Here is a 15,250-nt window from a genome sequence, read left to right as displayed (position 1 = left end):
TAGCTGGTAATATAGAAAATAGATTCTAGTTGTAGATGGCATTTGGGTACATTTTAATTTAGCATAGGTACGTTTGTAGTCGATATGCGGGTACATTTCAAGCTGGCATGCATAAGTAGCAATCAAATTATCACAATGCAGTAAAATAGGAGAAGTTAAGTAAACTCCAAGTTCACCAAGGAGAAAGCAAACCCAAGTGGTCTCAAATATGCATAAGTAGGAAACGATACTTAGACTTAGCACTCGAGTGAGAAACAGTAGGCTACCTTTTGGAGCACCGTGAGATGAGATTAGAACCCAAATATATGAGATAGCCAACAATGGAGCTCCTAGTATTTGGCTCGAAAATGGCTGGATCTAGCACCAATCTTCGTGCATCAGTATTCACTGGAGTCAATTATGAATTCTAGTGTATCAAGATGAAAATAATTTTCAAGTATCATAATCCGTGGAACTTTGTTGAAGATGGCTTCACATTATCAAAGGAAGGGAAGGAGATGGATGAGAAACATGTCCTTGCTAATTAGGATCTCATCTTCAGAGATGCAAAGGCATTAGGACTGATACAAGGAGCTATGAGTGATGAGATCTTTGCCATAATCGCAAACCAAGAAACTGCAAATGATGCTTAGGATGTTCTTAAGCAAGAATTCAAGGGTGATGCTCAAGTCATGGTTGTGAAACTACAAGGTATTCGTCGTGATTTTGAGTATGCTAGTATGAGAAATAATGAATCATTCTCTAATTATCTAGCTAGATTATCTGGTCTTGTGAATAAGATGAAGATGTTTGGTGAAACCTTGGCAAACACGAGACTAGTTGAGGAAATGCTAATTAGTTTAACTCATGCAGATGACAATATTGTGTCTGTTATCGAGAGAACTAAGAAATTGGATGAGATTGATCCAAATGAGGTTGTTGTAACTCTGAAAGGATTTGAGCAGAGATTCAGGAGACATACTAAAGATAAGGAAGTGAGTGATAAGACATCTAGCAGCCTTAATATCCAAAATAAGAGTGGATCACAGACCACTTGATATAAGGGGAATAAACCTTCCAAATTTAGGGATAAGAATGGTGACTTAAGGGTAATGATAGGTCTCAAAATGTTGTCAAACCCTGGTATAACAGGGAGAACACAAGAGAGTCATGTAAAATCTGTGGAAATATGCACTATGGTGAATGCAGATTCAAAGGAAAGCCTCAGTGTCACAACTGTGGCAGATTCAAACATTTTGCTAGAGATTGCAGAAGTAAACCAGTTTCACAGGTTCAAGTTGCACAGAGAATGGAGGAGGAAACCTCAATGTTCTTTGCTTGCAATTCTGCTACAATTGTCAAAAGTGAGCATGTTTGGTATATTGATAGTGGATGTAGCAATCACATGACTTCACATGAGTTCATGTTGATTAATTTGGATAGGAGTATATCAACAAGAATCAAAATGAGGAATGGACAGATTGTTCAAGCTTGTAGGAAAGGAACCTTAGTGATTGAAACTAAGAAGGGTACTAGACACATTAAAGAAGTAATGCTTGTGCCAGGACTGGATGAAAACCTTCTAAGTGTGAGGAAAATGATGCAGCATGTCTATTTTATATTATTTGGAGATGATTAGTTGCAATCCTTGAAGATAGGAGTTTGGAAAGTCATGTTGTTACAGTACACACGACTGGCAATAATTGTTTCCCACTACTCATGGAAGATATGAATGGTTCTGCACTAAAAGCCAGTTGTGAATGTGATGCTTGGGAATGGCACAAAAGGCTGGGACATTTGAATTTCAACAACTTACAGTTGTTATCAGATAAGGAAATGGTGTTGGGATTACCAAAACTCAAGAAGTCTTCTGGAGTATATGAAGTGTGCATTGCAGGAAAGCAGCACATAAATGTAGTAAAGAACAGACTTGGAGAGCAAACAAGCCTCTTGAATTAATCCATTCAGATGTTTGTGAACCACTGCAGGTCATAACATTTAGAGGAAACATATACTTCTTGACGATGCAACCAGAATGTGTTTGGCGTATCTTCTGAATCACAAATCAAAAGTGTTCAAAGTGTTGAAGAAATTCAAAGCCATGGTTGAATTGCAGAGTGGCTACAAAATTCTAAAGTTAAGAAGTGACAGAGGTAAAGAGGACAACTCTCAAGAATTTAATCAGTTCTGTGAAGATTTGGGGCTTAAGAAACAGTTGATAGTGGCTTATTCTCCACAGCAAAATGGTGTTGCTAAGAGGAAGAATAGAACCATTGTTGAAATGGCTAAGAGTATGCTTCATGACAAGCAGTTTCCTTATGAATTTTGGGGAGATGCTGTTAAAATAGTTGTGTACTTGCTTAATAGATGTCTAACCGAGGTTGTGGAACACAAAATTTATTTTGAAGCTTTCAGTGGTAAAAAACCAGGTATTCAATACTTGAAGGTGTTTGGATGCATTTATTATGGTCATATACCTGGACAATTAAGACAGAAGCTTGATGAAGCTTCCTTGAAAGATATATTTGTTGGATATAGGAAGATGAAGAAAAGATTCAAGATCTATAATTTAAGTACCAACAAGATTTTTCTGTTAAGAAGTGTTGTGTTTAAGGAGAACGATAATTGGAATTGGAATGCAGAAAACTGTGACAAGTTAACATTTCCTGTTAATCTCAATCTACTTGAGATTGATTATGGAATTCACCTAGAAGGGAGCAAGTGTGCAGCACATGAATTCACTGATTCTCAAATTGAGAATGGTGAATAAAGCATAGCTAGAGCTGAACTGGTCAAAGAGAGATGACTGAGTGAAATCTATGCTAGATGTAATATAAGCATGATTGAACTAGAGAATTCATCTGATGTTGCCACTGATATAACTTGGAAGAAAGCAATGGATGCAAAGATTGAGATGATAGAGAAGAATAAGACCCGAGAATTGGTTGATAGACCATCAGGCAAACCCATTGTTGGAGTGAAATAGATCTACAAGACCAAATTGAATATGGATGAGACAATTCAGAAGCACAAGGTAAGACTGGTTGCTAAGGGGTATACACAGAAGCCTGGGGTTGATTTCAAAAACCTTTGCTCATGTTGCAAGATTGGATATCATTAGAACACTTATAGCTTTAGTAGCTCAAAAAAAGTGGAAGTTGTATCAATTAGATGTGAAATCAGCTTTTCTGAACGGTGTGTTGCAAGAGGAAGTCTTCATTGATTTACTACGGTTATGTTATGCAAGGTGCAGAAGATAAGGTCTACAAGCTTAAGAAAGCTTTGTATGGATTAAAGCAAGCACCAATGGCTTAGTATGAAGAAATTGATGCTCATTTGCATAATTGTGGATTCACTAGAAGTCCTAGTGAAGTAGCATTGTATATGAAGTCAAGTGGAGAAAATGAAAGCATCATTGTCTATATCTATATAGATGACATTATTGATACAGGTAGTAGCACTGAGTTGTTGGAAGATTTTAAGTGTGACATGATGATAATATATGAAATCACAGACTTGGGACTACTATATTGTTTCCTTGGAATGAGAATTCTTCAATATGAATATGGAATTTTCATTAACTAGAGGAAATATGTAGTGAGTCTACTGCAGGAATTTGGGTTGAAAGACTGCAAACCTGTTAGCACTTTATTGGTCTTGAATGACAAACTCAATAAAGATGATGAGAGTGAGAAAACAGATGAGAATGTCTATAAATAATTGGTTGAAAGTCTTTTGTATCTTACTGCAACTAGACCATATATTATGTTTGCAGCTAGCCTATTTGCTAGGTTCATACATGGGCCAACCAAGAAGCATTTGGAGAAGCAAAGAGAGTGCTCATATATATATATATATATATATATATATATATATATATATATATATAAGGCACATTAGACCATGGGATTGAATATGAGAAAGGCAAAGAATCAATTCTCATAGGCTGTTGTGACAGTGATTGGAGTGGTGATGAAACTGATATGAAAAGCACTTCTACATATGCATTCTCATTTGGAAGTGGGGTCTTCTCTTGGGCCTCGGTTAAACAACATAGTGTTGCTTTGTCAACAGCTGAAGCTGAGCATATGAGTGCAACTAAAGCAACCACTAAGCTATGTGGTTAAGGTTTGTACTCCAAGATTTTGGTGAAGATCAAGCTAAAGTTACCCCCATCTACTGTGACAATACATCTGACATTGCTATGACAAGAAATCCAGTGTTCCATCAAAGAACATAGCACATTGGAAGAAGGTATCATTACATTCGAGAAGCATTACTGTCAAACATCTTCAAATTGATCTATTGCAAATCAGAAGATCAACTTGCTGATATTTTCACGAAGGCACTTCCTAAAGATTGATTTTGCACACACAAAGAGAAACTTGGAGTCAAACTAGCTACCAGCTTAGAAGGGAATGTTGGTGGATAAGCATGGCAGCTGGATCATGGATGCTGTGTAGTAGAAGAAAGGAAGAAAAAGTGAAGATCAAAATTATTCTAAGTGTTAGAGTAGGTGTTAATCAAACTGTGTATTGAACGGACAAGATTAAAACATCTTAATGGTATGTATCTTGCCACGTGTCCAGTTAGTTAGAAATTAAGTGAAAGCATGTGTGTTGCACATGATCATAGTCACGGTGCTTTGATGTAATTGCAACGGCTATAAAGCTAAGTTTACTGGCGAGTTTGTAGGATCGAATCCAACGTGAATACGAAGAGATCAACGTACTCTCCTTCTTGAAAGTTCATCCCTGTCATTTCATCTGCAAATTCATTTTCAATTTCTTGTTGAATTGATTACAATTACATAGTAAAATCTAGCTTAAAAGTAGCTCAAACACTAACATGGTCCACACTGCTAGGGGTGGGCACGGTTTGGTTTAGTGCGGTTTTGAGTGAAATCGAAACTGAAATTGAAATTTTTTGCCGTTCGGTTTGGTGCGGTTTTGAAGTCAAAACTGAAATGAAACCAAACTGTTTGGTTTGGTTCGGTGCGGTTTCAAATGGTTTCGGTTTGATTTTTAAGAAAAAAAATGTACAATTTGCAATTTAACATATTAATAAGCATTTCCCAATAGCAATAGGAAAAAGACATTTGTTATGTAAACAATTAGCATGTTGCATGTAGTTGTGATGTTAAAACATGTTTGTGCAACAAAAGGGTGTCCCTTACAATGTTTATCATAAAACAAGTTTAATAAATTTGAATTCATTAAACGTGAGCGAAACTTTCATACTAGAATATGTGATATCAAGCTTCAAATGAGTGGACTTCATTAGATCATTGTTCGACTCTTGATAACAAGATTAGTCCACCCTTGTACATATATGTGTGTGTGATGGTATAAAATAACAAAGGTCCTTCAAGTTAATGAATGAAAGAAAGTGATGAATGATGATATTCTAGTGTGGTTGAGTCCATACTAAGTGTATAGATTCTAACAAATAACCAATTAAAACATGAAATCTAATATTGACATTTAATTAAATATTTATTAATATTTGTGGTGCGGTTTTCAAAAGCCAAAACTGAAACCAAACCGTTTTCTATGTTGTGGTTTGGTTTCAAAACTAAAACCGTTTTAAAACCGCAAAACCGAAACCATTTTAAAACCGCAAAACCAAACCGTTCGGTGAGGTTCGATTTGGTTCATGTTTCGATTTCGGTTTTCGGTTCTAAGTGCCCACCCCTACACACTGCGCATGTAAAAACAATTCAAGAATTTGCGGACGTGTTCACTAAAGCCTTAAGTACTTCACAATTTGATCATCTTCTAAGCAAGTTGGGTGTCATAAACATACATCCCATTTGTAAAATTTCTAGCAGAGATACATGCAATAGTTGTCATATATATATGTGTTGTAAAATTTATAACACATGCGTTTGTAAAATTTACAGCATAGATACGAGTGCTTTCATAATCAAGGAAATAAAATTCTCCCAAGTTAAATCTTTTTACAAACGAATCCAAGTTATTGTACTGTCTGTTTAATGCCTAGGACATAGACGTCATCTAACGACGAATCCATTTCATATAAATGCATCTCTTATATTAGCCATTAATAAATAAATTCAAATGAAAATTGACTGCCTGTTTAATGCCTGTATAAATAAGAGAACAAATATTAAATGACTTATTATATTAACATCATTTAAATTGTTGAATAAACCTTACATACTTAATACACTTCACATTTACCTTTTCAATGAAAAATTAACTTAGTACACCCCACATACTTCCCTATAATACCCTCACACCTCACATTCTCAATATACACCTTACATTTTCTACATGCACCCCATATTTTCTATACATCCCACATTTCTCAAATCTTAAAAAAACTTTTGATTTGGGCAAAAAATGCCGACTGGAATTTTGACAAAATATGCCGCTTGGGATTTAAAGCATATGTGGGTTGTTTTCAATTCCACCATTAAGACCCATGTCGTCTGTTTTTAATATTTGATGGTAATTTTAGATGTTTAATTCTTCATGTAATCTCTATGATCCCTAAAAGATGAAAACATAGAAGCTTGAATAATGTAGCAAAAGTAAGATTAAATAATTATCAATGTTGTCAAAATCACTAAAACAATAAAAAAAATATGAAGTCTTATCTCATGTGAAGCTTCCAAAACATCGATTTCGTATTTCATTCTTCAAAAATAATTTTTGTCAATCAATATATTTGTAGTTTCATTGGTTGAAGTTTTGTTCAACAATGGAGGGTCGGAGAGATTTTGATGGTTAAAGAGGATAAATAATATGTTAAAAGTGATTTGGAGTGTATTTAGAATTTTTTTTTTTATTATTTTTTTTTTAACTTGACAAGGTCAAAGAAATTTTTTTTTTCTTTAACTTGACAACGTCAAAATTGTCATTATATAATAAGATAAATAAGTCATTTAATATTAAATTTTAATGTGGGGTGCATTCATTTTGTGGAATGATAATATAAAAAGGCATATTAAATATCCAACCTAAGATTAAAAATATGAGTAAATTTCCTGCTTCTTTGGGTCCGAACAAATAAAAGTAAGTAAAAAGAATCCTAAGTTAAAATTGCCTGCTTGCGTTCCTGTTCGTGGAGAGTGATAATGATATAACGTGGTGGTTAGCCGAACAAGGAAGGCAGCAACTTTTTCATTTATTTTCCCTGTGAGTCTGAGAATGGAAAGTCCTTGCTGGCCAAGTTTCCAAACCCAATTTATGTTCTCATATCTTCTTCTTCTTCTTCTCCAACCCTAAACCTAATCCACAACCCCACTCCCTCCCACCCACCAAAGAGAGAGAGAGAGAGACAGACAGACAGAATTTGAATTTGAATTTGAGAATTAGAGATGAATCTGGCGAGGGTTCTGAAAGCGGCAGCAGCCAACATTGTTCCTTCTCCTTCAGCTTGTTCACCGACAAGGGTGGTTGGTGTCGGTCCTCCTCCGCAATTCCACCTCCCAAGAAGATTAATGGCGTCCAAGGCTGCCAACGCTGCTGCTGAGCCTCATATCATGGCTTCCTCCTCCTCCTACAGTGATCCATGCCTTGATCTCTTTTTCAACGTGCGACCACCACCAGCATCCGCCGGGTATTCCCACACTGACACTGCCCTTATCAACTCTCTCAAGCAGCAGCTCCCGGTCGCCTGGTCCCACAACCCCCTCACCACCCTCAAGCTTATCTTCAACCTCTCTACTGGAAGTCACTTCTATCCGGAAGCCTTGTCCGCAGCCACATCTTGGCTCCACCAAAACCACCCCAAAACTCTCGCGCGCAACCTCGACTCTTTCGAGGGATTATACACCCTTGTCCGGATTCTCTACAGCCTTCTCCTTCCGGAGGGTGAGCAGAAGACGGAGGTGGAGGAGATGAAGGAGAAACACCGCGAGAGATACAACTGCGATCTGCATTACAGGTTGTTGCACGACCGAGCTATGGATGTTTTCATGGAGCGGCTCAAGTGCGATATCCAAAAGATGAAGAACAAGAAGCTGGAACTCAAGCTGTCTGATTATTTAACTGATGATGACGATGACGAAGATGATTCTGTGGAGGATGATTCTGTTATACGTCCTATTGATGCTGATGCTTTTGCTGACCTCTACGTCTCCGAGGCCGCAGATTGTTTACTTACCACTTTCCCCTCCGATGCCCACGCCATCCACACCATTGCTCTGCTCGAAAGCACTGCCAGGCGGCTTTTCCCTTTCGTGTCACAACCGCAACAGCCAGATCAACCATCAAAGGAGGATGATCACTGGGAGCGGCTAAGAAAGGAGTTCTTGGCGCCCTTGCAAAAGTACTACAAGCGTCAGGGTGGGTTCAACCCGCGAAGTTGCGGTGTGGATATTAAATATTTGGAGGAGGTGAAAGCAGCAGCAGCAACAGCAAGCAACGGAAATTTAAGCTGCATCATAAAGCCCGATGCTTTGCTTCCACATTTAATCATACGATATCTGCAAGATGCGAATGTTGGGGAGGCAGCTGAGATTCAGTGGGATGCATTGCTGAGCAAGCACAAGGAGGGTCGCAAATTCAGAAACTGCTTTGCTGTATGTGACATGGACAGATTTATGGGCGATGGAATGGAATTGCCGGCCAGTTTGGGACTTTTTGTGAGTGAAATGAATGAAGAGGCGGCCTGGAAAGGAAAGCTGATCAGTTGCGCTCCTCTTTCGGCTGCTGCTGGAGACGATCATGCTATGTTGCCTCGTTTTCCTCATCTGTATTCGGTACCCCTCAACGATGGCCTAAAGTCCAAATTGTCCTTTTTGATGGGAATGGACTGCTGCATGGTAATGCATTTGCAAAAGGTGTTTGATTTGATTCTCCAAGTGACTGTCAATGAGAATTTGAAGCCAGATCAGATGATCCAGAAGCTCTTTATCTTCAACCACGACATACACCCCGATTTTTATGATGGCGCCGCCTGGGAGACTCGGTACGAGGCCATAAGGACCATGTTTAAGGACAAAGGGTATGGGGATGATGCGGTGCCTCACATTCTATTTTGGGATATTTGGTACTGGAATTTGCCCTCAATTGCATTGCCTCATCCAGGGGTCACGCTGTTGCGTGGCTGGTCTGACAATTTGGCCAAGTCCTTCTTAGAGAATGGTGGGGATATTGGCCCGCACCATGTCATGGAAGCAGCCATATCGGGCAAACGGTTTCAAGATCTTGACGTTGTGGACTGATTCGCTCACTTGCTCATCAATCCGTTTGACATTTTCGTTGGGTTGATACTCTAAGATCTGGTCATTCATGGTATCTTGACATAATTTGCTGGTTAGGACGGAGTAGAATAATTTGCAGTTATTCAAATAAGATTTGATGGTCTGTCCGTCTGTCCGTCTTAGGGTGATATGATTCAGCCATTTCTGACCCCTCTCTCTCTCTCAGTTTTTTCTTTGCTTGCTAGCTACCAGCATTTTCTGCTCTGAAAATAAAAACTACTTGGTATGTTATGTATTTGGAGATCCCGTAAATTATATTATATGGATGATTTGAGTATTATCGATTCACTCACTGAAATTAAGCTTATTCAGATATTACTTGTAATCTTTAGTTAGCTGATTTCACTACTAGAGTAGCTGCTGCTAGCACTTTACTTTCATGTCAGGGCGATTGGCGATAAGTTAGCTTGTTAAGCACGGTAATGTAAACTCAAATTGTAGTGTGTTCTACATAATCAGGCAATAATACAAAAATTCAGTCTCGTCTCTTGCGCTCGCAAGCATCATCGTGTGCATGTCTAAACTAAAAGAGGCTTGCAGAGGAAGCCATCTGCATCTGAAATTAAACAGTTAAAACAAACTCTCAACATCGAGAAGGTGGCAGATGCTGTTAGAATGTAAATTGGTTTTACTGGTCTATTTGATTTAAGTTTCAAACTTCCAATGGACTACTTAAGCCAATAGGAACGGAGATGGATCCGTCAGGTGGTGAACAAATATTTCTATCTGGCAGAACAGCAACCATCTCCTCCTCTGGAAGCAGCAGCACCAAGCTGATGTTGGATCTTCAACCAATCAGATATTTCATTCTCAAGGGCTGTTAAAGATTCAACTCTATCCCCAATACTAACACCGTTACCGCTAATCAAAACAGTATCATCGACCTGACCAGTTGAGAGCATCGGATTTTCAGCGCCATGTCCACCACCATTTTTATCGCCACTAACCAAACTCTCTGCTGGTGCGGTCACTATGGTACCCACATAAGAGGCCTTCTTATCAGATCCCAAATCGCTCAACTGACCAAATCGTCCACACCCCGGGGGAAAATCATGAACAACAGAGATTTTGCGCCTCTTTAACTTAGGTGACTGGGTACGGATAAAGAAAGTAATTATCTACAAATCTCAAGTAAACCAGAATCATTCGAGTCAGGTAAACCAGAATCATTCGCAACGTTCGTATTCAACTAAAAACATGCATGTAGTGCAACATTTAAATGGTGTAAATTGTTTGAAACGCAATACCCATGATGTTTTACTAGCAAATAGCTAGTTTTACGTAGAGATAATTTATGTGTGATCCCAAGAAATACAAGAGTCTGCAGTACCAAAATAAAAGGAGTACTCTGCTTAAATTCTCACTTAAAGATTTCAAAACAGAACGAATGTAACGGATTCTATCTTTATACTCGAACAACATAGTTCGTTTTTAAAACACCTAAAGATAGAATGCCATTGAACCAATCTGGCAGAACTAAAAGTTAATCAAATCAATGTAATTAAAGTAAATGTACTTTGTTGTACAAAAACTGACCGAAAAACAAGCTATGGACAATTAACCAAATAAGCTATTAATCAACGGTACATGGATTCTGACCTGTGCAGATGTACTACCCAAGGTATGAAGTTCGGTCCCTATGATGCAAAGACTAAAAGAATCCACAAATATTGGAGTGGTAGATGAGTATGACAGATGGAAGGTGTTTAGTAAGAATTCCCATTCGATAACAGATTGAAGATGTTTGGTTGGAAGAAATCTGAACACTCTTGGAGTAACAAGATTAAAGATGAAGAGAAAGAAAAGAAGTTTTCAGGGAAGAACAGATGATGGGTCTAATTGGTGTAGTTTTTAAACCCGCTTGCTGCTCTTGTTTTTCTATACACTCTGGTGTTATGCAAACAGTTAGGATGTTGATAAGTGAATGTACTGAATAATAAACGAACGATAAAGTAAACACGCCCTACACAAACAAAAAAATTTAGTGAGGTTCGGCTAAATTTGCCTGCGTCCTCCTGTTATCTCTCTTGAGAGAAGCACTAGACTATGGTGACAACAGTGGCACAAGACACACCATCAACCTTGTCCACGGTGACTCTGAGAAGTAGAACCTTGAACGTACATTGCAGCCATAGAAGTAGACAGTGTATTCTCAATACTCTCAATGTCCCCTTCAGTATTCAATAACCGAGCTCTAAACTTCTTTAGTGAAATTGAGGACTTCCGGTCTAAAATAACAGTTCGAATGATAGCATATTCACAAGGAAGGCATGCAAGAGCTGATATCATCAAATCATTATCAGACACAACTTCTCCGGCAGCAATCAGCTAATCCCTAATAGATTTAAGCCTGGACAAAAACTTATCAATACTATACCCGCTCAGCACAGCCTTAGATTGAAGGGCCCATTTGGAGTCATTGGTGTCATTGAGGCGAATTGTTAGTATGCCTAGAATGCTCTTAATTTTGAGAGAGGAAGAAGCCATCATGTAGTTCAAGCAATAAAAGTATAGCAATCAAATCGAATCAAGGAGATACTGGAATACTGGAACCACAGATCAAGAACAAAAAGAGAAACACACTGAGCTGACTTTAGGCCTTTGATCAATTAATTGGCACTGATTCGGTCTTCACCAATCCAACATACACATATTACATCGCTGTTTATCAATTCATCAAATCAAAATAAAATCAGATCAAACGCAATCTACGGCATCGGCCTTTCCAATTCGACAGAAATACAAAAGGAACTGAAGAAAAGATCTTGCTGAGAATCGAAGGAAAGAACGCACAACCTCCCCACCCCAAAAATCTTGAAATTTCTTGAAGAATCGCAGCGATTCAAGCAGCAGACCGAAGAAAAGTAATCAAGAAATCAGTAATTCCACAGAAGAATCACTGGCTTTCGATACCATAATAACTTTATTGAAAGCTAAGGTTTGTTGAAGAAAGAATTGAAAGAACACAGCTAAAGTTCTTGAAGAAGAAGAAAGGGGATTTGCAGAAATCAACCTTTCATTTAACCGCCCAAACTGTAACATCAAAACTATTTATAGCTTGCCAATCTTAGCTTAACAACTAAGCTAACATACAGCTTACATATTAAGGAACCAACATACAAATGGAACAAACAGACACATGACAAGTGGCAATCTATCTGTTACTAGTTACAAGCCCACAGTCAGTCCCTTATAAGCAGGTTTAATTCATATTTGGTCTTTCACTTCAGGTTTTGTCTCCTTGGTCTCTTCTGTTTTTGTCATCGTGGTCTCTTCTGCTTTTGTCTCCTTGATCTCTTTTGGTTTTACCAGCTTCTCTTCTGGTTTTGTCTCCTTTACCTCTTCGGGTTTCTTCTCCTCAATATCAGATTTCTTGTCTTCTTGGGTAACTGCAGCTGGTGCTGCTACTTCAGGTGATTTCTCGAGCTCAACCGCTATCTCCTCTCTCTTCTCCTCAATATCAAATTTCTTGTCTTCTTGGGTAACTGCAGCTGGTGCTGCTGCTTGAGGTGATTTCTCGAGCTCAACCGCTATCTCCTCATTCTTCTCAGTGGTCTTTGGCTTTTCTTCTGCTTCTTCTAGCTTTGCCGCAACTTCAGCTATCTTCTCTTCTTCTAGCTTTTCCGCAACTTCAGCTATCTTCTCTTCTTCTACCTTTGCCGCCACTTCGGCTCTCTTCTCTTCTTCCTGAGTTCATAGATTAAGGGATGTATCAATATTAAGTACATCCATAAAATTACCAAAAATATGCGCGAGCACGAAATTTTGAATGAATGAAATACCTGCGAGGGAAACTTAAGTTGTAATTGTAAGCATACAAATCTTATAAGCCAACATAGGAAATTATGTAAAAATGTATCTAATATGTCCAAAACGTATGCAAGTTTTGTTATGTTTGATTCAATAATGGACGTCAATAAAATTTAAAGTTAATTAGGACACAAACCTACGCAAGCCGCTAAAATCAAATGGTGATATGTCGAATACACGCATGTACGTATTTGAAGAAAGTTGAGATTCACTATAAAATTAATTGGCAATACGAGGAGTAGCTCAATCTCTTATAAGCCCATGCAAGGTTCCTCCTTCTATTAATGTGAGACTCATTCTCAACATGCCCCCTCACGTGTGACGAATTTTCGAGCCTTACACGTGAATACCACAACAGGGTGATGTGGAGCACATGTGGCCGTTTGGCTTCACACGTGGAACAACCTGCTCTGATACCATGAAAAAAGTTGAGGTTCCACCATAAAACCAATTGGCAATATGAGGAGTAACCCAACCTCTTATAAGAGCTCATGCAAGGTCATTCCTCCCATCAATGTAAGACTCATTTTTAGTAGTATTTATGTGCCCATATTCCATATCACTATATAGGAAACTGAACTTAATTGGCCTACAATCATATTAAATAATTAAAAGAATTATTATTGTATACCTCCTTGAGCAAGGCCCCGAGAGAGGGTTGTTTGTTATGACCACCATCGGTATTTTGTTCGGCCTTGTTTTCTTCCTGCAGCTGCTCAGCGTTCACCTCCTCGGCCTGAACCGACTCCTTCCTGGGCTCCGGTGCTGGGACTGCAGCAGCATCATCACCCTTGGTCTTTGGTTCACTAGCACAATTACCCATGTTAATTTCTTTGGTCTCGATCGAAAAAGGTCTTCTTTCCCTCTCTACGGTTTAGTGAGAGAAAGGTTGAAGACCGAGAATATATTAGAGTAGTTGCGAGAGATACAACATTGTGTTTGACGCTATATAGCTAGGGTCGATTAGTGTGTGGGATAGCATCAAAATCTCAACGCCAGCCATTCTTTCGATGGTACGGAACATTTTTGAGTTTTTATCCATATTTAGAATGCAATATCAAACTTAGCTCTTAACAGCTGGATGATTATAAATGACATGCTGTAAAATGAATTCATCAATCATGTTTACTAAATTTCATCGGGAAGAAATTATGAAAGAAAAGATTTTTTTTTTTCTATATGTATTAATTATAGAATTTTACTAAATATGTCTATTTACATATTTGGAGGTATATACTACCAATGATCCCCTCCTACCAAAAAAATGGAAAACGGAGAGAGAATCCACTGCTCAGAGTGCGCATATACCGTTTTAGTTTGATATGAAACTATATATAGGTGGATGGTAAAAGTAGTGATATCCATACACCTGTTTTTACTTCTTACGCCTCTTTATTTTTTATTTTTTATTTTTATAATAGTGATATAGGATTCGGCTATCCGGATCGAATGAATTGAAGAAGATCAATTATCGAACTTGACAAGGGTGTGTGAGAGGTAAAGTGGGTGTATTGGAAGTAAAAATAGGTGTATTAATAGCACTTTCCTGGTGATAAAAGTCAAGTTTTTGATGTGAGACGGATTAAAAATAGGTGTGTTAATAGCACTTTCTTGGAGGTCTAGGGTTTGAAACTTATTGCTGGTGTGGAAGCCAGACTTGTGGCTAGGGGAGGTTGAAATGCCTATGTGAGTCTTCCTGGCCCCCAAAATGTCACATCTCGGCCTGGGCCCCAACACATCTCGGGCCCGCTCCACCACCATAGCACAATATTGTCCGTTTTGGGCTCCGACCACGCCCCCTCATAGTTTTGTTTTTGGGAACTCACACGAGAACTTCCCAATGGATCACCCATCATTAGATTGCTCTCGTGCACTACTCGCTTAACTTCACAGTTCCGATGGAACCCGAAACCAGTGAGCTCCCAAAAGGCCTCGTGCTAGGTAGGGATGAGAATATACATATAAGGATCACTCCCCTGAACGATATGGGATCTTACAATCCACCCCCCTTAGGGGCCCGACGTCCTCGTCGGCACATACACGACCAGGGTTAGGTTCTGATACCAAATTGTCATATCCCGGCCCGAGCTCCCACCACATCTCGGGCCCGCTCCACCACCGTAGCACGATATTGTTCGCTTTGGGCCCCAACCACGCCCTCACGATTTTGTTTATGGGAACTCACACAAGAACTTCCTAGTGGGTCACCCATCATGGGATTACTCT

General features: G+C 38.7%; 3 protein-coding genes across 3 annotated transcripts; 2 read left to right on the top strand and 1 right to left on the bottom strand.

The window, feature by feature from the left end:
- The first annotated feature begins 320 nt into the window (after window positions 1-320).
- LOC148690358 (uncharacterized) lies at window positions 321-1,037 on the top strand. Its single transcript, XM_088686405.1, has 2 exons — window positions 321-380; window positions 633-1,037. Exons 1-2 carry the CDS (start codon window positions 321-323, stop codon window positions 1,035-1,037), a joined length of 465 nt encoding a protein of 154 aa, XP_088542531.1.
- A 6,039-nt stretch (window positions 1,038-7,076) lies between these two features.
- LOC137728035 (uncharacterized) lies at window positions 7,077-9,502 on the top strand. The gene has a single exon (XM_068466913.2). The coding sequence runs from the start codon at window positions 7,325-7,327 to the stop codon at window positions 9,173-9,175; it is 1,851 nt and encodes a 616-aa protein (XP_068323014.2). The 5' UTR covers window positions 7,077-7,324; the 3' UTR covers window positions 9,176-9,502.
- A 2,710-nt stretch (window positions 9,503-12,212) lies between these two features.
- Window positions 12,213-13,949, bottom strand: LOC137719794 (uncharacterized). Its single transcript, XM_068458815.2, has 2 exons — window positions 13,656-13,949; window positions 12,213-12,901 (listed from the first exon to the last, which is right to left on the bottom strand). Exons 1-2 carry the CDS (start codon window positions 13,845-13,847, stop codon window positions 12,422-12,424), a joined length of 672 nt encoding a protein of 223 aa, XP_068314916.2. The 5' UTR covers window positions 13,848-13,949; the 3' UTR covers window positions 12,213-12,421.
- Between the last annotated feature and the right edge of the window lie 1,301 nt (window positions 13,950-15,250).

Source organism: Pyrus communis, chromosome 15 (assembly GCF_041283825.1).
Source record: "Pyrus communis isolate YQ-2024b chromosome 15, ASM4128382v1, whole genome shotgun sequence".
Classification (NCBI taxonomy): domain Eukaryota; kingdom Viridiplantae; phylum Streptophyta; class Magnoliopsida; order Rosales; family Rosaceae; genus Pyrus; species Pyrus communis.
Note: the sequence above shows the minus strand (reverse complement) of the source record. Positions and strands in the feature narration are given on the sequence as shown.

Coding starts and splice junctions, on each gene's coding strand:
- LOC148690358 (XM_088686405.1), top strand. CDS start 321: ATGGAGCTCCTAGTATTTGGCTCGAAAATGGCTGGATCTAGCACCAAT. Junction 381..632: donor GCACCAATCTTCGTGCATCA/GTATTCACTGGA, acceptor AATGATGCTTAG/GATGTTCTTAAGCAAGAATT.
- LOC137719794 (XM_068458815.2), bottom strand. CDS start 13,847: ATGGGTAATTGTGCTAGTGAACCAAAGACCAAGGGTGATGATGCTGCT. Junction 12,902..13,655: donor TCGGGGCCTTGCTCAAGGAG/GTATACAATAAT, acceptor CTATGAACTCAG/GAAGAAGAGAAGAGAGCCGA.
- LOC137728035 (XM_068466913.2), top strand. CDS start 7,325: ATGAATCTGGCGAGGGTTCTGAAAGCGGCAGCAGCCAACATTGTTCCT.